Source organism: Elgaria multicarinata, chromosome 2, assembly GCF_023053635.1.
Source record: "Elgaria multicarinata webbii isolate HBS135686 ecotype San Diego chromosome 2, rElgMul1.1.pri, whole genome shotgun sequence".
Taxonomy (NCBI): domain Eukaryota; kingdom Metazoa; phylum Chordata; class Lepidosauria; order Squamata; family Anguidae; genus Elgaria; species Elgaria multicarinata.
In genome coordinates this window covers 167,129,180-167,150,357 of record NC_086172.1, presented here as the reverse complement: position 1 = coordinate 167,150,357, position 21,178 = coordinate 167,129,180, and the positions used below count along the sequence as shown (strand labels likewise).

Below are 21,178 nucleotides of genomic sequence, written 5' to 3'. Positions count from 1 at the left end.
TAGCAGAGCAATGAACCTCAGGTCATTTTACCATTAGTACAAATATGCACAAGCCATTGAGTATTATATCTATATTGAGAGCTGCTGTGTGAATGTGTACTGCAAGAATAGAATGTTCCTTGCAGTGTTAGCAGTAAAATGAAAAACACTTGCCTTCTTCTAGGGACGGATTTATATGACCATATTTAGGACACATTATGATGGTTGAGTGAATACAACTTGAGGTTTTATTTTCCCCTTTTTCCTTCCATACTATTATTATTATTATTATTATTATTATTATTATTATTTATTTATTTATTTATTTATTTATTTATATAGCACCATCAATGTACATGGTGCTGTACAGAGTAAAACAGTAAATAGCAAGACTCTGCCGCATAGGCTTACAATCTAATAAAATCATAGTAAAACAATAAGGAGGGGAAGAGAAGGCAAACAGGCACAGGGTACCTTTGCACACGCTCATGTAATTGGTTTACCTTGCTCCAGGATTTATTTATTGCATCACTGAAAAGCTTTGAAATGTGTCTGTCCAATGAAAAAACAGCATCTGGGTCAGACTTCCAAATGCCCAGAGGAAAGTGATCTTGAACGCATTTATTCAAACCACATCTTGTCTAGTGTAGGACACGTCTGTCTATTACCTGTCCATGTCACTTTCACATGTGTTCACTCATACCAGTTTTAATCTTCACATTTTTAAAAAAATCTGCATGAAAATTTCCATTTAAACACGTATTTTAATGTATTTTCTCTTAAAACATGCATTTTAAAATGCATTTTGATTTTTTAAGTTATTTTTTAAGCCAGAAATTGCATTACATCATTTGGAGAAGCATGAAATTGGATGAGTAGCTACATTCTGATCCACACCTTAGTGTAGGGTGTGTGGATCAACTCAGCTTGTATCAGAATTGACTAAAATCAAAGTCCTCAAGCATCCCTGATCTCATTAACCAAAAGTGGTCAAACCTGTCCAGTATGGTCAAACCCTCAGGCCAGACTTGTTCTTGGTCAGTTTCGTTTTGGGCTCCTCTTTCGGTAGTCAACCGAATCAGCTGATAAACTTTTTCCTGGGCTGGTACAATTTTGGGCAGAGCCCCCCCTGCAGAAATATCTCTTGATGTAGGAAAACAGCAACTTTGGGAGAACAGCAAGCTAAGTGTTCTCTGTGACATGCTTTTCTGTATGCATGGATTTTTTTTCCATGGGTAAACAATTTAACTATGCCACGCACCCACCAATCTGAAGTAGTACACTCCAGGAAAATTCTTTTCACTTGATTCTGCTATCTGCATCCATTGGCTCTCGAGAGAGATTCTGGGGATTGAACCTTTGGCCCTGTAAACGGAAAGCATGTTCTGTACTGCCCATCCCTGTTCTGATGACATAAGCCTGAAAACAATCTGTCTGTAACCCATCATTCTGATGGAAATGATATAAACAGATGAAGCGTTTGTTTAAAGCAACATGGAGATACGAGGAAAATGGCTTCTATTTTTAGTGAGTTGCAATGAAAATAGACTTTTACCTTCACTGTTTGACACCCAAGGTCATTTCTAGACTATAAAAACTGCTGTTTGTCTTTTAGTACTATATTCTTGCTAGCATGGAACCAGGCTCAATATCTTGATAGCATGTCACTACATCATGGGACATGGGATAGGCATGTTAGGGGGGTAGCTGTATTTTTCTTCATTTTTTTTAAAGTACTATAGGAGGAGGAACTCAGTCTACCAATAATAAATCAAACAATACACACATGTATATACATACAATTCATAGAGGAGACATATACAGATGAAGAATTGGAGCTGGCTCAAAGTGGGTTCTGTAGATAGCTAATAGGCATCCAGTGCAGGGTGTGTGTTTTTAACACAGATGTCATGAATATATAGCTAGGAACCCCACTAAGCATCCTAGCTACTGCATCCTAGCTGCTGCATTCTGCACTAACTACAGCTTCTCAACCCGGCACAAGTGCAGCCCTGCATAGAGTGATTTAGTCTAGTTATAAGGTTTCCAGCACTTTGGTTACAGAAGCTAAACCATCTCTATCCAGGAGCAGGCATAGCTGCTCCTACTCAAGTTCATAATGGGCAGTGCAGGCCACTGTGGTCACTTCGCCCTCCAGTAAAAAGAATACATCCAGAAGCACCCCCAAGCTACAAACTTGTTGCTTTAGAGAAAGTGCAACCCCATTGTAAATAACCCAGTTCCCAAATGTGGGAAGTACCCCCTCTCGTGCAAGCACTGAGTCATTACTGACTCTTGGAGGGACGCCAGCTTTCGCTGACGTTTTCTTGGCAGGCCTTATAGCGGGGTGGTTTGCCGTTGCCTTCCCCGGCCGTTATTACCTTTCCCCCAGCTAACTGGGTACTCATATTACCGACCTCAGGAGGATGGAAGGCTGAGTTGACCCGAGCCAGCTGCCTGAAACCAGCTTCCGCTGGGATCCAACTCAGGCCGTGGGGAGAGTTTCGGCTGCAGAGACTGCTGCTTTACCGCTCTGCGCCACACGAGGCTCTGGGAACTACCCACCCATATCAAAAGTCACTAAGAGATTGAGAAGTAAAAGTAACTAACTTTACATTGATGGCCATAGACTATTTTGATCCTGTGGATACTATAACCTCTAGCATTCCAAGTTATTTGATAGTGTGATGCCTTGAATTATTATAGAGAGCTGTGAGTCTGAAACCAAATTGCAGTATATTAACTCAAGGATGCAATCCTATGGGTTGCATCTTGTTATACAGCCTCTGATCTTGGAGTCTTTCAAGTATCCAATGCCCTGCAGGGTATTGCCAGCAGGGCAGAAAGAGAATGGAGGAGATCTTCACCTCTCTGTCCTTTTTACATTTCCCCCTCTAGACAGGCCTTTAAGCTGCTAGGGGATGTCTCCTGGATCCACAAGATTGCTCTCTAAGTATATTAGGAAAAACAGCATGAAAAGTCTAACATTCTGGTTCAAATAAAATTAATGGAGGTAACTTTCTCATGGCTACTGAAGGATGAGGGAATAATTAATTTTGCCTTTTAAACAAGGGACGAACCCAGTACAAATATAGCAATAGCATCTGAAAGGTTGGGGAAATGCTGATGACATAACATTTGAAACAAGCAAAGCCCAGGGTCCTGCTATTTATTGTTTTACTCTGTACAGCACCATGTACATTAATGGTGCTATATAAATAAATAATAATAATAATAAGATTAGAATAAAGATAGAATAAACATAGGCCAGCCAGAAAGATGTCAGGGAAATAGATTGGAGGAGACCTGGCTTGGCAGAAGTGAAAAGGATCTTGGAGTTATAGTTGATCACAAGCTGAATATGAGTCAGCAGAAAGTGGCTGCAAAAAAAGGCAAACACTTTTTTTGTTGAATCTATAGAAATATAGTTTCAAAATCATGGGAAAGAATAGTTCCACTCTAGTCTGCACTGCTAGACTTACTTTGAATATTGTGTTCAGTTCTGTGAATTTGAATTATTCAAAAATTGTTTTGTTTAAGCACAGAGAACTTTGTTATGGGGCACCCCACAAATGTCATAAAAATTTTCTATTTTTATTTTTAGCAACAATTTTAGCAAAAGTCTGTCTGAATGCCTTAATCTATAAGATGTTTAAAACACAAGTGTAAAGTTTTATTATTCCATAATGTTGCTGGAGAGAAAGGTGGTTTCTTAAAAAGTCCCATATGTCAAATGGCATGTTTTAGAAATGAATGTGTATTAAATAATTCTTTCATTAGGACTGCTATTCCAGCCTTATCTCTTTTGCTATTTCCCAAATCTGCTTTCCATCACAGCTTAAAAATATCTACGTGGAACTCCATTTTGCTAGCTTGTTAGGCACCCAGTGACATGCTTGGATTTTGTTTTTGTTTTTTAAGAGTACCAAAAGCATTCAGTTATGAGTCATTCCTAAATATAACATCTACCAAAGCCCTTTGTTTTTCTCTTGTTGTTTAAAAGCAGATTATTCTGAAAGGATGAGCAAGTGCATTTTACTGTTTTCATTTAGGGTTAATATGGGTGGAAAATGAATTTATTAAAGCTGACTGTTGCTTTTGGGCTCATTGTATTTTAGTATGACACAACCCCTTGGCTTTAATATGGTTGGTTGTATGCTATATTGTTAATCTGGTTTGTTTATTGTTCCCTTTCAGTCTGCAAACGTAGCAAAGAGCGCTTCAGTTGGACTGTTAACATCCATTTTCTATATGTTATATTTATCTTGTCTTGTACAGTCTGATAAGATAGCAGGTTTTGGTGCATCCCAGTCAACATGACGCCTTGTTAGTTTGAACAACAAAAACTGCTGCAGTATAAGAAGGGGAGGCAGTATTGGCCTTCCATTGTGTTTTGACATATAGTTGCGCCCAGCTAATTAATATGGCAGAAAGACAAATTTGAAACTTTCTATTCTGGATTGAATGCAAAGTATTGTTTGCATTTTGAATTTAAATCTATAATCAACCACTAAAGAAGAACTTGCTCAATATTCTCCATTGAATATGAAAAGTGCAATGCGTCAAGCTGATGAGACCTGACAGCTGGCTTGATCTTGTCATGATTAGGTCTTTCACCGCTGGCAAAATCCACTAGCCTTTTCCATTCACTGATTGCTGATGAATGCAGAGAGACAGCTTTCCATATTGATAAAGGATTGGGGGGGGGGGTGATGGGGGGAGGCTTCTGTGCATGTTGGAAAAAAGGGGGTACAAACTTACCTTTATATTGATTACTTCTTTACAAATAAAGATGGTTTATCTACTGTAAAATGTAAGGGACTATTTGCCCACTTGGCATAGCAATTAACACAGTTGTTGTAGTTGGGAAACTCAGGGGGGGGCGCAGAAATGGAGTTGAAGCACGTTGAAACAATGCAAGAGTTTACCGCTGATGGGCAATGCAGCAAAATAACAGTGCGATCTTTTACCATTAGTTGGGAATATTGCCAACAGGTAATTAGTTTTTTTAAGAAATTATTTCTTTTTAATGCTTGACATATTATTTTGCAGTCATTATGTTGTCTTTCATTTAATTTTAGTGGAAGAGGAACAAATTGTTTTAATAATCCAAAAATAGTTTCAAAAATAAATTGTGAAATACAGGAGTTGGAGCATACTAATTTTATACAAGATGAGTGCTGCAAATGATAAAACTTCCTATATTAATTTCCCAGCTAAATTGATGGAAAACAGACTGTATCAGGGATGTATGGAGGACCTCAATTTTTTTTTTTTTTTTTTGGTACTTAGAGCATCAACTTTGAGCACAGGCTGTTTTCACAGTCTTTGTTTTCAATCATTGCATCACATTCGTAAACATCGCCTTAACCACTATGTCAGGAAAAACACACAAAGTAATAACTATGTTATTTAAGAATCTTGTAATGAGTCTTAATCATAGTAGGCTAGAGTGTATCAAAATAAGTTGGTGTGGTTTTTCCCCTCTTAATATCTGTAAAAAGCCAGTTTCAAAGATCGCTATTTAAAGGAACTGTCTGTTTATAACACTTAATTAGGCACATCTGTTACTCATAACTGCTCTTGAGTAAAGCATTATGATAAACAAGTCAGAACTTTCATACCTTTTGGTCTACAGTTTTTCTTAAATTTGATAAATGGAGAATGAAAACCACATCTTTATTTACCAGTTTTAAGTTCTCAGTAACTTTTGTAAATATCACTTATATAAGGAGAGCATATGTGTGTTCTGTAGATATTCTTTCTCTTTAGGTGCTTTAGAGTTAATTTGTTTAAATTTCTTTCAGCTGTTGGGGGTGATTACCAGTGATTATGCTTTGCCTGTGCAATGGATATTTATCAAAGAGACAAAATGCATTGCAGTTCTTGAATTTTTTGTCATGAAGATAATTTCCAGTGTTTGCTTTGTTAAAGATAGTTTGTACAGTTCCCTCTTCCAAAAGAGGGAAAAAAATTGCATAGGACAGGTAAGTAAATGGTTAGATATCTGGTAGCTGGCATCTGAAAGCTTCAGCTCCCCCTCAGTAGCTCTAAGGCTTTATTATGAAGATGACTAATGTAACTGCCAGCATGTAGTAGGTAATGCTAATAGGATGGCCACTTTTAAGGAAATCTTGTGATTTAATTCATATAGACAAGTATTCAATTGTCTGCTGATAAATTTTGATATAAGCAGAGGCGGGACAATTCTTTTCTGAATAGTAATGCCTCCCAGTTTAGTGCAAGTTAAGTAATTGCCTTTTTATTATTGTCTCTTAGATAAAGTGATCAGTCTAGATGTATAGTGTTATGACGGTAGTTCATTAAGTTGTGAGTTGTTCATTTATTATTTTCATTAATTCCAAAAACTACTTCATCTGGATTTGATCAGCCTGTTCCTTTCCATGAAGCTATAAAAGGACTGTTGGAGTTATCATTAGCTTTCCAAATGGATTCTGCCGCTGGCATTTTCTGACCTAATTAAAAATGCAAGATAGAGCCATGGATGAAATCATTAAACTGGGAATAATGTCATGTAGACTGAGACCAGATAGTGTTCGAGTTCCCACAGAACTAAATATTCCTTCCATAAGATTTAAACATGGATCAGTGTCATACAATAGCAGAGTCCACTTGCTATAAGAAATGGCAGCAGGGTAATTGCAGAAAATGTCATTCTAGTTCAGACCATGGAAAAGGCTTCTTTGTCTTTAACTTGGTATGGTTCCCTCCTTTCAATCTGAGGATCAGGGTTTAATTCAAGCTTGATCTGATTTGAGGACCAGTATGTAGCAGGAAGGAGGAGATGGAAAAAGAACCATTGCACAACCAGAATTATTCTCATGATGCTTAGGATCCAATCCAGTAATTACATATTGCTGCAGCAGATATTTCATAAAAGGTAAGGGATTAAAAGCATCTCGTTAGGGGAAAACATCTCCACAGTATTTGAAGGCAGGCTCATTAGTTTCACATTCTTACTTTGCTCATAGAGAAGAAACTACTTGCATCTCTCAGTTGGGAGCTTGAATATGGCTCTGTAACATTGGCATAGAATGGAGGTCCTGAATGGAATGTCTGGGATGAATGGCTGTTTTGTTATGGTTCCATGATCCCTAAACAAGTAGGTGTGAGTTTTCAAAGCTTCCTTCTGCCAGCTATTTTGGGTTATTCTTTAACTGAATGTATCTCATGCATTTTGGTTTGCCAGGCACTTGACATCTAGGAATTAGTAATACTTTTACAGTCTTGGAGAACAATGGCTTTTAATTAATGTTTCAAAGGTGTTACAAGTATGGGAAGCAGCTTTTATATAAGACTCAAAAAAGCAACTTGTGCCATTGCATAAATGCAGGACTTACTATGCTTTACAGATATGATGCCCTGAAAAACAAATGTCTGATATTTTGTTTCAAAAAATAGATTTTGCAACCACATGATGGCAGAGAATGGCTTAGAATTATGTGGCCAGTGTCTCATTTTATTTATTTATTAAAACATTTGTATCCTGCCTTATATCACAAGGATCGCAGGTGGCATACAGATAAAATCATACAAACAATGTAAAACAATAAATATACACAGCTAAAAACAAATTAAACCATTAATAAGCTAAAACCAATATAGAATTTAAAAACAGTAAAACCAATTAAAACTGTGTACAGGCTTGGTGAATTTAGCAATCAAAGGCTTTGTTAAAAAGCCATGTCTTAACTTGGTGCCGAAATGAAACCACTGCTGGTGCCAGTCCCAAGCCATTTAGCGCTTTAAACGTTATTATCAACACCTTGAATTCTGACCGGAAGCAAATAGGCAGCCAGTGCAATTCCTTTAAGACCGGTGTTATATGGTCTCTGTGAGATGTACTGGTCAGCAGTCTAGCTGTTACATTTTGCACTAGCTGCAACTTCTGACTTGTCTTCAAGGGCAGCCCTACGTAGAGTACATTGCAGTAGTCTAATCTGGAAGTTACCAGTGCGTGCACTACTGTGGCTAGGTTATCCCTTTCCAGGGAAGGCTGTAGCTCAAACCAGAGAAAAGTGGAGTATCTAGTGGATAGGGTTTCAGTATTGCTCACTGTGCTACCTTCCCCCATTATTAGTGGGCTGGTATACTTGCCTCCACGCTGTTAGTATTCCTTCTTTGTCTGATATCTGCTAACCATATTTATTTTAAGTAAACAATAAATCAAATCCATCAATGGCAGGCTCTGGGGTTTGTTGCAGCAATGCCTTTCTTGTGTGCTTGGTTTTTCTGAGAGCTCCCCATGTTTATCTTAGAAGTATGCTGTGGGCCCACATAGTATAGTGCAGACTTCCAGTTCCTGGATGTTGGGATGAGCCAGTGTCGGTAACCCACTTTCCTAAGCCTTTATTAACCTAGAAGAGGTTCCATCAGTTTTCTTTTTCTTTGACGTATATTCACCAGGACAAGGATTCTCTTAAGGCTGCATAGATGGCTTCCCCCACTTCTCTGTTCCTAAATTGAAATACAATGAATGATGTTAGCCGACTGACTCACTTTGTTTTTAGGACTCCGTCTGCTCTACTACAAATCCAAAAATCTCTTGACACATTGCTTGTGTGATGATGCATGTCTAGTATGTAGGATAGGTGAAGAATTCTATATAATATGAATTTGATATTTGTATCAGCACTTGGTCTGGAGCTGTGCTGTCACTTGGTTGGCTGACAGGGCATTCTCTGTGAATGGATATACTCTGTCATGGAATGCATCAAGACCAACCCAGCTGCAGGTGGAAAACACAGTCTGCAAGACAGTCATGATGGACTAGGAATTTATTCCAATATGCATTTCGTTTGCCACATATACACCAATGTCTAGAATGGTAAGGGCTATAAAGCAGAAATATGTATCTACAAACAGCATGGATACAGACTATGAAACTATGTGTTTATAAACCCACATTTCTGCTTCATCATTTGTGTTATTTGCTGCTTCAAACATTGGTGTATCCATGGCCAATACCCTTGATATGTAAAGTGTAGATCAGCCTTTAGTGGTTGTTTTAAGAGAATGACAGTAATAAAATGTGCAGGGAGTTCAGTGGCAGCCCTCCAGTGACTCAATAGCCTAACACAGGGTAGGCAACCTGGTGCCCTCCAGATGTTTGGACTACTATAATCCCTGACCACTGGCCATACTGGCTGGGTTTACAAGTGTTGAAGTTCAAAACATCTGAAGGGCACCAGGTTGCCTACCCCTGATTTGACACATGAGGCAAAGGTATTACACTTTATGACAGCATTATTCTTTTAATAATTGCTATAGCACTTTTCATTGTATGAAGTGCTATGCAGTTGTTTATCATTGATATCATAGAACTAAAAGAAGAAGAAAAAGAATGAGATTTAATTCTGAGCCGATGAGATATACATTGTTTAAGAATACTGCCTGGTAGTAAGAAAGTGGTAGGCATAAACGTTAAATACCATTTTTATTAATAAAAAAAATCATAGGGAGCAGGCACAGTTTTTGCTGTTCCATTGCACAACTTTCCTAAGGATTCATATGAAGAAATGTGTAAGTCATCAGAATGTTAAGCCTGGAGTGAATTTGTGGAATGTGTAGGAGTAGATTTTTTTTGCAAAAGGCCTTTTGTTTGTTCTGAGTAAATGTTTAAAAGGAGGAGGTGCAATTTTTCCTGTTGGTGTTTTATGTCTTACATGTAATAGGCTCAGTTTTGTTGTGAAAGGTGAGTGATGTCATTTGGGGAGCTACTAATAGCTAGTATGAGCAGAGGTAAATTAGTTACCAGAGTTCTTAGACACTAGCAACATTTAGGAATGTTTAGAGCTCTTCTCCCTGAGCACAATCTTCTAGCAGAGAGCTTTGTTTGGATTAGCAGGATTGCAAACTTTTCTGGATTTCATCAGCCATTTTGTCTGAAGTTTAACTGTGAATTGTAATGAATGAGATTAAAAGCTTGAACCTCAGTGATTAACTAGACCTTTCAAGAAAGTGCTTGTCTGCTGGAGGGTGCTTTTATTGCCAAGTTCCTGATGTTCAAAGGCTGGCCTGCCCCACTTTAGAGACCTAACACATTGGTTCTGATCTCTGAAAATCACCGGTCTGAAGTTGAAGAGGAATCTCGTTTGTCATCCCTCAAACATCATCTTGCCATGTGGATGAAAAGAAAGCAGCCACAAGTAAAACTACAGGTTGAAATCTATTTTGTTTGTTTAGGTTTAAACACACACACCCTTTCCCTAGTACTAAATACTTTTTGTGAATGACACTGTTGGTAAAGATTTATCTCTAAAGCAAATGATTTTATAAATGTATATTTTAACTAGCAGATAATTGTAATGGTTTACTGTTTTGATCTGCTTCGGAAAGGGTATGACATTGTATTGTTTGGAGATTATTTTCAGCCACTTTTTATTGTAGAGTATTTTACAGAGTACTATTACTTCATATGCAGATAGCTTGAAAATATTTTTAGGTAAATGCTACTGAGTTTTAAACCTGCTTTTCTGGTGTATATAATGAAATATATAATATTAATATCTAGGTTTATATGATTTTTCAGTCATACTAATGTGCAACATCAGTGATATATTTATTATTATGTTATTACATTTACATCCCACCGTTTTTCCTCTTGCAAGGAACCCAAAGCATCTTACACAGACTTCCTCCTCTCTATTTTATCCCCACAAAAACCCTGTGAGGTAGTTTAGGCTAAGAGTCAGTGATTAGCCCAATGTCAGCCAGTGGAAACTAGAACCCTGTTCTCCCAAGTGCAAATCCAGCGCACTAACCACTACCCCACACTGGCTCTTAATTTAGCTTATATTAGGATGCAGTTTGTTTGACTTAAGACTGCTCTGTAGGCCAGTCCTTTCTTTTTAAGGCCAATTATTAAAGTTACAAGACTTAACTTTTTTAAAAATGGATTGTATCCAGACTTAGCCAGATATAGAGTACACCTGTTGAAATCCTTGGGACTTATGTTAGTTACTAAATAAGTCCCAATGAACCAAGTGCAATTAATGTTTTAGTTCTATCTTTGATGTTCTGTAAATTAAAGAGATTAACTTGATCCATTGAGAACTTGCTGAATGAGATTCTTTGATATAGATATGAGACTAGTTCAGAGATTTTAGATTAATTTTTGAAATGGAATGATACTCATTTTAATAGCCTATACTTCTACAGGGTACCATTTTGGTAGAGTTCCATCAGTGTTTCCTAGTCTGACTGTAAGCGGTAAGGGCGCCATTAGCATTCTGATATCATTGGAATCCCACCAAGGAAAGCAACAGAGCCTGAGGGCGTCTTAAGTCCTGTAGCAACTTGAGCACTGCAGGCGAAGGTGAATGCCTGATTTTGATAGACAGCACAACATGCGATGAACAGTTTGTTCTTTTAGTATTTCATAGAAGAATATCTTGATTTTCCATGCAAAATTTGCAAAAACTCCATGGCTTTGCTTTTGAAAACAGCCTCAAATCCTGGCATGGATGCCAAGGCTAGACAAAATATGTAGACTACTGCATAAGGCTTAGTATAAAAACTAAGAGAATAATCAATTGAGAACTTCACATCAAGCCTCCCAACTGTGGCCTTGTATCATGGTCATTTAATTTCAGTGGAGTGCAACAATATATGATCACTAGTTAAATCTGTTATTTCAAACATCAACAACATTGGAAGTAAGGCTGAAGTTACTGAAGCAAAGATCTTATCAGAGAAGTTCAAACATAGATATACAATACATTTGAGAAGCAGGATAAATAATAACATACAGAATAGAATTGCATTATTTTCTCTTCCTATGTCAGATTTAAGAATGGAAATGAGAGATCTTTATGAGATTTAAGAGTAGAAATTCAAATGTTTAACAGTAAAAGTAAACTTTCAATTCAGTATCTCAGAACAAGAAAATTGTTCAATTCACAAGCATTGGATTGGCTCGCAAATTCTCTTATATGAATGGAAGAGCTCCTTCCATCCATGGAAAGGATGCTGATCCAGCCAAGCCTTTTGGCTCGTGCCATGGTCAACAGAAGCTAGCATTATGGGCATCTGCATGGGAAGAGTGAGCAGCCAACTCAGGTAGAAACTGTGTTTGCAGTTAGTTCTCTCTGTTTTTTGCTTCTTTTTTAACATAGGAAAATAATTTCAGCATAGAGCAACAAGTCCCAAGCATAAGTACCCATGCTGTGCTTGGAAAACATGATGTAACTATATATTTATGTGGTGCATGCATAATAATGGAATACTAGTAGATAACACAATTCTGGAAGTGATGATTTGGAGCCCCATTGATATATATAAATTTTCCTCCCTCTCAGGGAAGGCTTTGCTATTTACTTCTACAGCACTATTTCTTTCTAAAGTTTGATAATCCAGAATAAGCAAATAGTCCAAGACTAAATGATTTGTTTTTATTAGTCTTAATCCCATTTTCACTCGGAGTGTTGATCAAATGAGGAAGCTTCTTAATTCTTGAAAGTTCCTGGAGCAAGCCCTACTATACTGGCTTAGAACTGGCTTAGAGCTCCATCACACCAGCGATTTATTGCACTCTCGCCATGCCTGGTATGTGTTTTTGCAGCACGGTACTCACATGACGTCATCCCTGTCCTACACTCATCTTGCCTCTTCCCCTCCCTTTTCCGTCTTATTTTGGAGCGGGGAAAGTCCAGGTTTTTCCCTCCGTGCACAATAAAGCTGCTCCTATGTCCTGTGTATTGCTATCCTTGTGCTATATCGGACCATCCCTTTTTTTGTTGGGGGCGTGTGTGTCGAAGGGTGGTCTAGCTGACAAAAGAGGAGGGCGGGGCGGTTCTCCGCTCAACTGCTTAACTGTGAACGGGGAGGGAGGGAGGCTGCCTGACACTCCACAGAGAAGGCAAGCGAGGCCACCCGTGCCTGGAATCAGTCCCTTTCAGCTCTCTGGTTCTTAATCCTGAGTAGGCATGTCTAGGTTTCCTGTGTCGGCTTCCTATTGCCATGCCAACACTGACCACAAACTTCCCCTAAAACTAATTGCAATACTTTCTCCAACTCTACTATTCCATGATTCTATAATTCTTCACTTGTATTGTTTAATATGATCTTAGTGTGTTGTGTTACTGTAATTGCGCACTTTCAGGCTGCTGTACTATGTATTTGCTTTTAAATCTACCCCATATTTTTATCTTTTTGTTTGTCTGTCCACTTGTGGTTGTATCCAGTGGTGTCCCTCCACTGACAAAAGGCACTTTGATCCAATGGAAGATATTATCAGCAGAATAAGAAGGGAGGCAATTTTCATTCATTCCCTCTCCCCGTTGCAAGCTCCTACATCACCTTTCATGCTGTTCTAAAGGGTCCCTCAACCCTATTAAGTAGATTTGGGTATATGTGTGTGCAGAGAGCTGCCTGGTGCAGGGGCAATCTGTGAAAATAGTCCCCTTTCCTGTTTTTTTTACAGAAGCCTCCACTGGATCAAAGAGCCTTCTGTCAGTGTAGGGGCACCATTGGATAAATCTGTCACTGTTTTGTTCTATTTAAATTGTTTAATTGCTTCTCCATTTTGTACTGGCACACTCCCTTCTCACTTTTCCTAACAGGTTTCCATTCCTTTTACTAGGGATTTTTAGGAGGGGAATGAGGGAAACAATGACTTGTAAAGGATCTGTAGTTTTTCAAAGCTTTGCTTTTGCTGTCTCTAAAGCTGTATTTAGAATTAAAATACTCAGTAGTGCATAGCCTATAACAATTTGTAAAGAAGCTCACAGTTGCTGAAACATCATTTGTGAAAGCACCAGTGATTATCTAGCAGGATTAGATCAGTATGAGATTCCCCAGAACCTTGGCTGTCTGGAAGTTTCTGTGTCCTTTCTAGGGATTCTAGATTTGTAAGGACACTATATAGTGAACATTAATCACTGGAGGATAAAATAGATTATAACCGCTTAGAACAAAAGAAAACACACACACATACAGATAAAAACTAAAGCTCGGAGAACTTGAATAGAGTTCAAAGAAAATTATACTTTGTGAAATTGTAATATTTTTCAATATTTACTGGTCTCTTTCTCTACAAAAGCCATTTCCTTGGCTTGGTCACATTGGCCTCCCTGCTTTGCATGTTCTCCTGCTCTCTCAGCTTATTTCTCCATTGAAGTAAATGGCTGAAATTCACCTCAGTGGAAAATGGCAAAGTTTTGAACTTGGGCAAGTGATCCAGTTCTGAGCAGAATGCGTCCCTGAAGGCATGAAGAGCAGAGCTTGGCTTCAGTGAATAAGCCTTGGGCACCCTCTCCCTGCAGTCAGCGGCTTCTTCCGCCTTTCATAATGCTAGCCATTCTGCTAATGTGGAGGTTTGCAAACTAGAGCTTTGCCTTTTTCTGGTCTAAACTGGAGACTCATTTTTCTCTATACTTATTATAACTGCATGGTACCCCTGTCAAAATTGCTTCCTTGCCACCTTCACTTTGACCCAATCAGCCATGATACATGGATAAAACTGTGCCTTCTGGACAGTGGTGATGCTTCTGGGATTCCCCCATACCTGTCAGCTGTACTGTGGGCTGCATCAGGGAATTCCAGTGCAGGAAATTCCTCAGGATGATGCCCATATATTGCCAGAGAAGGTGGGTTCAGGGCTGCTTGGGACCCTCCTGCTCTGTGTGCTGGAACAAACTAGTGTGCTGTTGGAGAGGCTGAAGCATCCACATGGAGGCATGTTTCAGCTTCTCCTGCAGCATAAGGAACAGAGAATATACTGCTTCCAAATTGTATGAAAGGAAGTATATTACAGAACATGGTCAACTGTTAATGAATGGTATCTAAAATGTGATGGGGAAGCTGAGTATTTGCAGTGTAATGACAGTATCATGTTATTCTCTTTAGGTTGGGAATCCACGTGTTGAACTCACACTTTCAGAACTTCAGGATATGGCTGCCAGGCAACAGCAGCAAATTGAAAATCAGCAGCAAATGTTGGTTGCCAAGGTAAACTGTACATCCAGTAACAAGAAAGGAAACAACTGAAAATGTGCTGTCTTTAAAACCCAGCAATGCAGAAAATGTGATCATTGAGAAGTGATACTTATTTATTTATTTGTTTGTTTATTTGATTTGTACCCTACCTTTCTACTAAAAAATGGTACTCAAGATGGCTTACAGGCAGAATTAAAATTGGTTAAAACAATACATTAAAATACAATAAAAATAACAGTTATGAGGGGCGGGGAAATAGCACCCAACCCAACAAATCTACTTACAGGCCAAAGGCCTTCTTGAATAAAATAGTCTTTGCCTGCCAGTGGAAATACAGCAGAGAGGGAGTTTCCATTGGGAGGAAGATCCAGAGCTTGGGAGCAGCCATTTAGGGTGGTGAAAACAAAAAGGAGTAGGCCCTTTTTTGGGTTGGAAGATCTTAAGAATCAGGCAGGCTCGTATGGGAGATGGCCGTGTTTCAGGTAGCCTGGTCCCAAGCCTTTTAGGACTTTGTAGTTTTGCCCAGAAACAGACTGGTAGCCAGTGAAGCTGCTGTAATGAGGGAGTCGCATGCTCCCTATAACTGGCCCCAGTCAACAATCTGACTGCAACATTCTTGTGGTACCTTAAAGACTAGCAAATTTATTCTGGCATAAGCATTTGTGGTCACTGTCCATTTGAATTTATTCACTTGCATCTGATGAAAAGGGCAGTGTCCATGAAAGCTTATGCCAGAAAAAAATGGTTCGTCGTTAAGGTGCCAGAAGATTGTTGAAAAGATTTAGGGTGGTGAAAACAAAAAGGATCAGTGAAGGGCTGCAAAAGGGTCTCTGGAAACTGGGTAAATGGGCATGAAAATGGCAAATGTGGTTCAATGCAAGAAAGTCATGCACACTGAGGCAAAGTACTCCCACTTCACATATATGTTCATGAGGTAGGTCTCAGCTAGTGGTGACTGACCAGGAAAGGAATTTTAGGATTGTGGTTGATGTCTTTTTACTACAAAGTATTAGGATAACAGTACTAAACACAAGAGCTTAAGCAGGCATAAATTCAAACACATGAAACATCTAACATTCTAAACAAGGCTTCTAAGAATGATAATCAGTATCAAATGTAGCATGTAGATTCTACAGGTAACCCAATTGGGGCAGCTGATCCAAAAGGATAGTGCCCATGTTGCGTGTTCTGAGTCTCTTTTATAAACTTTTTGGATGCCATAAAATAAGTTCAAACTATTTTTACTACAATTTTTCTTATCTAAAAATTCTAAAGATAACATTTCTACTTTAAGTCTTCATATGCCTAAATAAAATAATCAAATTTTTGAAGCTTCTTATCAAGATTAATACGCATAACATTCTTATACAAATATTTTAGCTTTCTTTGATCTGTTACATATATATTTTTGACACAAACATATTACTTTGGTATCATGCTGTCTCGTAAGCTTGCTTTCTTATATTTCATTATTTTTACGATTTGGAATGAAACTTTTAAAGAACTTATCTGATGGCCTATTTGGCCTCATTATGTAGCTACTTGCTAAGTGAAAGTCATAACCTTAAATTTAACATTGGCTCCTCCTTATCTGGATTCTTTTCTAATCAGTAAAAGGGTGCTAATGATCTATCTCTAATGGCCTAGAACTACTGTCTCTCATCTGGCAAACATCAGAGATGAAACATTTTAACTATTTCTCTGGTCAGAAGGCTAATCTGGGTTGTATTACGCACTGGAATCTCATTTGTAATTCTAGAATTCTGTTGGAGGCATTTGATTATAGAATTTCCGAATTGAACAGCAGTGGTAAGATGATGCAAATATAAAAGATTTGCTTAATCTGCCACAATAGCTCAATGAAAACGTTGACCCAGGGTGGTTGCTGTGGAAAAGGTGAATTACAAATTGCAGGTTATTAGGGAATGAATCAAAAATAGAACTCCCAAATCATAAAGCCTTTATATATATCTATGATGCAACCATACTTGGAATACTTTGTGCAGTCCTGGTTATCGCAACTCAAAAAGGATGTTGTAGAGCTGGAGAAGGTGCAGAAAAGGGCAAACAAAATGATCAAGGGCTGGAGCAATTCCCCTACTAGGAAAGGTTACAGAGTTTGGGGCATTTTAGCTTAGAAAAATGATGAGTAAGGGGCGATATTATTAAGACATATAAAATTATGCATGGTGTGAAAAAGCTGGGTATGTTGGTGTTTTGTTTTTCCGGGCTCATCCATTGACGTGAAATGGTGGGAGATTCAGGAGAGTTAAAAGGAAGTACTGTTCACACATCACATAAACAATGGAAGTTTCTACCAAAAGCTGAAGTGATGGCTGCCAACTTGGATGGCTTTAAAAGGGGATTAAACAAATTCATGGAGAATAAGCTTAGCCCTGACTACTAGTCATGACAGCTATATACTCCCTCCAGTATCACAAGCAGTATGCCTCTGAATATGAGTGTTGGGAAGCAATAGTGTGTTGTCGTGCTCATATCCTGCTTGTGAGCTAGCCATAAACATCCGGTTGGCCACTGTGTGAACAGAATGCTGGATTATATGGGCCTTTGATCTGATCCATCCAGCACCACTCTTATGTACAAGAATCTCCCCACCTCCCATAAAGTGTGTGTGTGTGTATTACAGTTCACACTTAATTTTTTTAAAATGGAAACAACAATATCCACAAAGTGAAGTTTGTGCTTAATGAGAGGACAGAAATGAATTGAATAGATTTTTAGTTATGTTTGTTGCTTTGTAGAAAGAAAGAAAGAAAGAAAGAAAGAAAGAATTAATTACCCGTATTTGTTCACTCCATAGGTTGCCATTCTAAATAAGAGGCATTTATCTTGCTCCAGATCTCCTTATCTTTGCCTGTTTGTAGTCCTCTGCTGCTCATTGTTTCCTTTGGGAAATTGTGTAATGGAGGGTTGGGGCCCATTTTGCTGTGGGAGGAAACATGTTTGAGGAACAGGAAGTAGCAGGCAACTTCACAGATGTGTTGGAATGAATGTTTCAGCTGGATTTTTAAAAAAATGTACACTAGATGATTGATCTTTTAGCTTCAGAAGTAAAATGGGTGGTATCTTTTGGAGGATACAACCTAGACAGACAAAAAAAAAGTCTTTAATAGGTTCTTTAAAAATTAGATGCTATTGTTAAACATATTTGACTCCAGACTGAAAAGAAAGAGCAGTCAAGAAAATTGTTACCCAGTTTAAAGGCTGGTTATCTCTGGGTGATTTTTATTTTTTTCGGTAATAGGCAAGTGACTGGTAATGCTTTTCTAAAAATAAGACAGTATGATTACATGTTGTACTTGTTTTGATAGGAACAACGTTTACGTTATCTCAAGCAGCAAGAACGCCGTCAGCAGCAGTCTGTGTCTGAGAGTGAAAAGCTTCAGAAACTTAAAGAGCGAGTGGAGACCCAGGAGACAAAGCTGAAAAAAATCCGAGCCATGAGAGGGCAGGTGGATTACAGCAAGATTATGAACGGCAACTTGTGTATGGGTGGTTTCTTTCCATTTCTTTATCTCCTGTCATTTGATCTTCTTGGTCCAGTAGTTGACTTGGCCTAGGCTACGCAGCTAAGATTCCTCTGTATTTGAGCGGTCTCAGTACTGCAGTTGTGTGGAGAAACGAGAACATGAACTATTCTGAACATGGAGTCATTTCCCTTACCATGACTCCAATTTTTTTTCCAGCTGCCATGACAAAGGAAACAGCTGCAGTTGTATTCATACATAGATTGGTGGTTCATTCTAACATTTCCTCATGTCATTGTGAGCGCACACTTGGCCGAGAGAGGGCTATGCCCATCCATGTGTAGGTAAAACTGGTGGTGCAAACTGTCTGAAAGCTAACATATTAATAAGCTGAAATTTTGCTCCATTTTTAGGACAGCTTTGGAAATTATGAAGCATTTGTTGTATGTCTTAAAGGCTTACTTACAAATATGCAAGCTGACCTTCTGCCGTCCTTTCAGGACAACCGGCTTTTGCAGGCTGCAGCATAGTGAGCATCCCATGCAAGACACATGGAGCAGAAACAGCGCATGGTTAAACTCTGGAATTCTCTACCACAAGATGTAGTGATGGCCACCAATTTGGTTGGCTTTAAAAGGGTGTTAGTTAAATTCCTGGAGAAGGCTATCAATGACTACTGGCCCTGATGGTTATGTGTGACCTCCAGTATCTAAGCAGTAAGCCTGTGTGCACCAGTTGCTGGGGAACATGGGTGCGAGGGTGCTGTTGCACCTGCTTTGTTGGTCCCTGGCTGTCAGCCGGTTGGCCAGTGTGTGAACAGAGTGCTGGACTAGGTGAACCCTTGGTCTGAGCCAGTAGGGCACTTCTTATATCCTTACGTTCTTAAACGTGTACCTCTATAGTGTTTCTGTTGCCAGTTCAGCTTCCTCAGCCTCCCATGTTTGCCCCTTATTAATTTGAATTGCTTATATAATGTGCTGATTATACGGAGCAGAAATTAATTGGCCCAGTCTTTCAGGGAATAGGAAGCTCATTGCATGAGGCTTGAGTCTACCCTAGTGAGCTACTTGGAATTGTGCTTGGCCTCAGATTTGTGTATTCAACATTGGCCTCCGCAATTGACTCCTTGTGGTAGGTCTGATCTGCAGAGCAGTTCCTCCTGCCGCCTCCACTTCAAACTGAAGAGCTGATCTCAGGGATCCTAAGCTGGAGAACACACCGTCCAAGTCCAGATTTAGGTGTTCCCACCCATTGCCTCATCCGCACACATACACTCCCACCCTTCCTCCCCCGCTCCCCTGTTCTTTTGTTCAAAGACTTGCTGTGCAGAGGCTGGGAGAAAATATTTGAACAGCATTGCTTATTGCTTATACTAATTGACATATGTGTGTTGTTTTTCATTTTGTACTTAATTGCAGCCACTGAAATTGAACATATCAGTACCATGTTCCAGGAAAAGCAGCAAGAGTTACAAGCTGCAGTGTTAAAAGTGGACCAGCTTACTCAGCAGCTAGAGGACCTGAGAAAAGGGAAATTGAATGGGTTCCAGTCTTATAACGGGCAGATGACAGGGCCAGCAGCTATAGAATTAAAAAAATTGTACCAAGAGCTACAGGTAAATAATTAAGACATTTATTTACACAGTGCTTATTAACAAAAATGAGGGGTTTTTTAGTACTTGGTTCCACTGGTACATTTGATCTTTTTGAATCTTTTTGATCTAAGATTTCAAATGCGGGCTGTTTTAATTTACACTTTTTTATTTTAAAGAATGAATTCTTAAAAATAATACATAAATTTCTCCTCAAATTAGAAACCAAAAAAGTACAATCTACAAATTTACCTAATGTTAGGGTGGGCAAACTTTCCCCAATATCTCAATTAAAAATTATCAGGGTTTCCAGAGGCCAGATAAAATTGTTACAGGGTCACATCTGGGCTGCAGGCTGCCAATTTACTATTCCTCACCTCAACCATTAAATGCCACCAACAAGGATTTCTTCTTCCTTCCTATTCCAAGAAAGAAAAGGAGGACATTTCGGTTAGCGTTCACATATTGATGGTTTGCAGTGCAACCCTGTGCAAGTCTGTTCAGCAGCAAGTCTGAGTACAGTATGGTTTACTCCCCAGGTATGGGGGATATAAAATTGCAGCCTACATTTGGACATGGAAGAGACCCATGACTTCAATAATGGAAATGATCCTTACCAGTTTTTTCTGATAAAAGAATTAAAAGGTTTTATATGATTGGTTTACTTTTCAGTGTTCTTTAAGAAATAACTTGTTCCTAATTGTTTTACTTAGCTGCTGTTAATTGATTGAATGCTATATGTATTCAGGGGCTTCCTAGTAAATGGAAATATTTCTGAAACGATACACAGCAGTATGTCTGAGGGGACACACAGAAGAATATAGATTTAAGTTCCGACCCTGAGCACACTTCCTTATATGTATATCTAGTGAAATAAATTCAGCTTGCTTTCAGGTGCATGTATTTAGCTTCAGATATGTGTTAAATTACACAGGCTTAGCTCCAAAGAACTGCATCTAATTTTGTATGCCCAAGGCAGCTTTGCGTTTATGTTTCTCAAACAGCAGTCTCAATTCAAAAGGCCATTTGAGTGTCTGCCATTAAAATGGAAGGGGGGGAGTGTGTGTGTGTGTGTGTGTGTGTGTGTGTGTGTGTGTGTGTTTCAGGGGAAATCCAAAGATCATACCCAAGCCTCTGGGCACACTTAAAAGTTGTTCTTAAA

The 21,178-nt window shown here is 38.8% G+C and overlaps 1 protein-coding gene across 4 annotated transcripts in view; it reads left to right on the top strand.

The window, feature by feature from the left end:
- The window catches only part of PPP1R13B (protein phosphatase 1 regulatory subunit 13B), a 67,716-nt gene that overhangs the window by 29,444 nt on the left and 17,094 nt on the right, over window positions 1-21,178 (top strand). For all 4 annotated transcript variants that reach the window (XM_063118108.1, XM_063118107.1, XM_063118106.1 and 1 more), the window contains exons 5-7: window positions 14,848-14,949; window positions 18,270-18,444; window positions 19,844-20,040. In XM_063118108.1, the coding sequence (XP_062974178.1) occupies window positions 14,848-14,949; window positions 18,270-18,444; window positions 19,844-20,040 (474 nt within the window). The remainder of the gene's footprint in view (window positions 1-14,847; window positions 14,950-18,269; window positions 18,445-19,843; window positions 20,041-21,178) is intronic.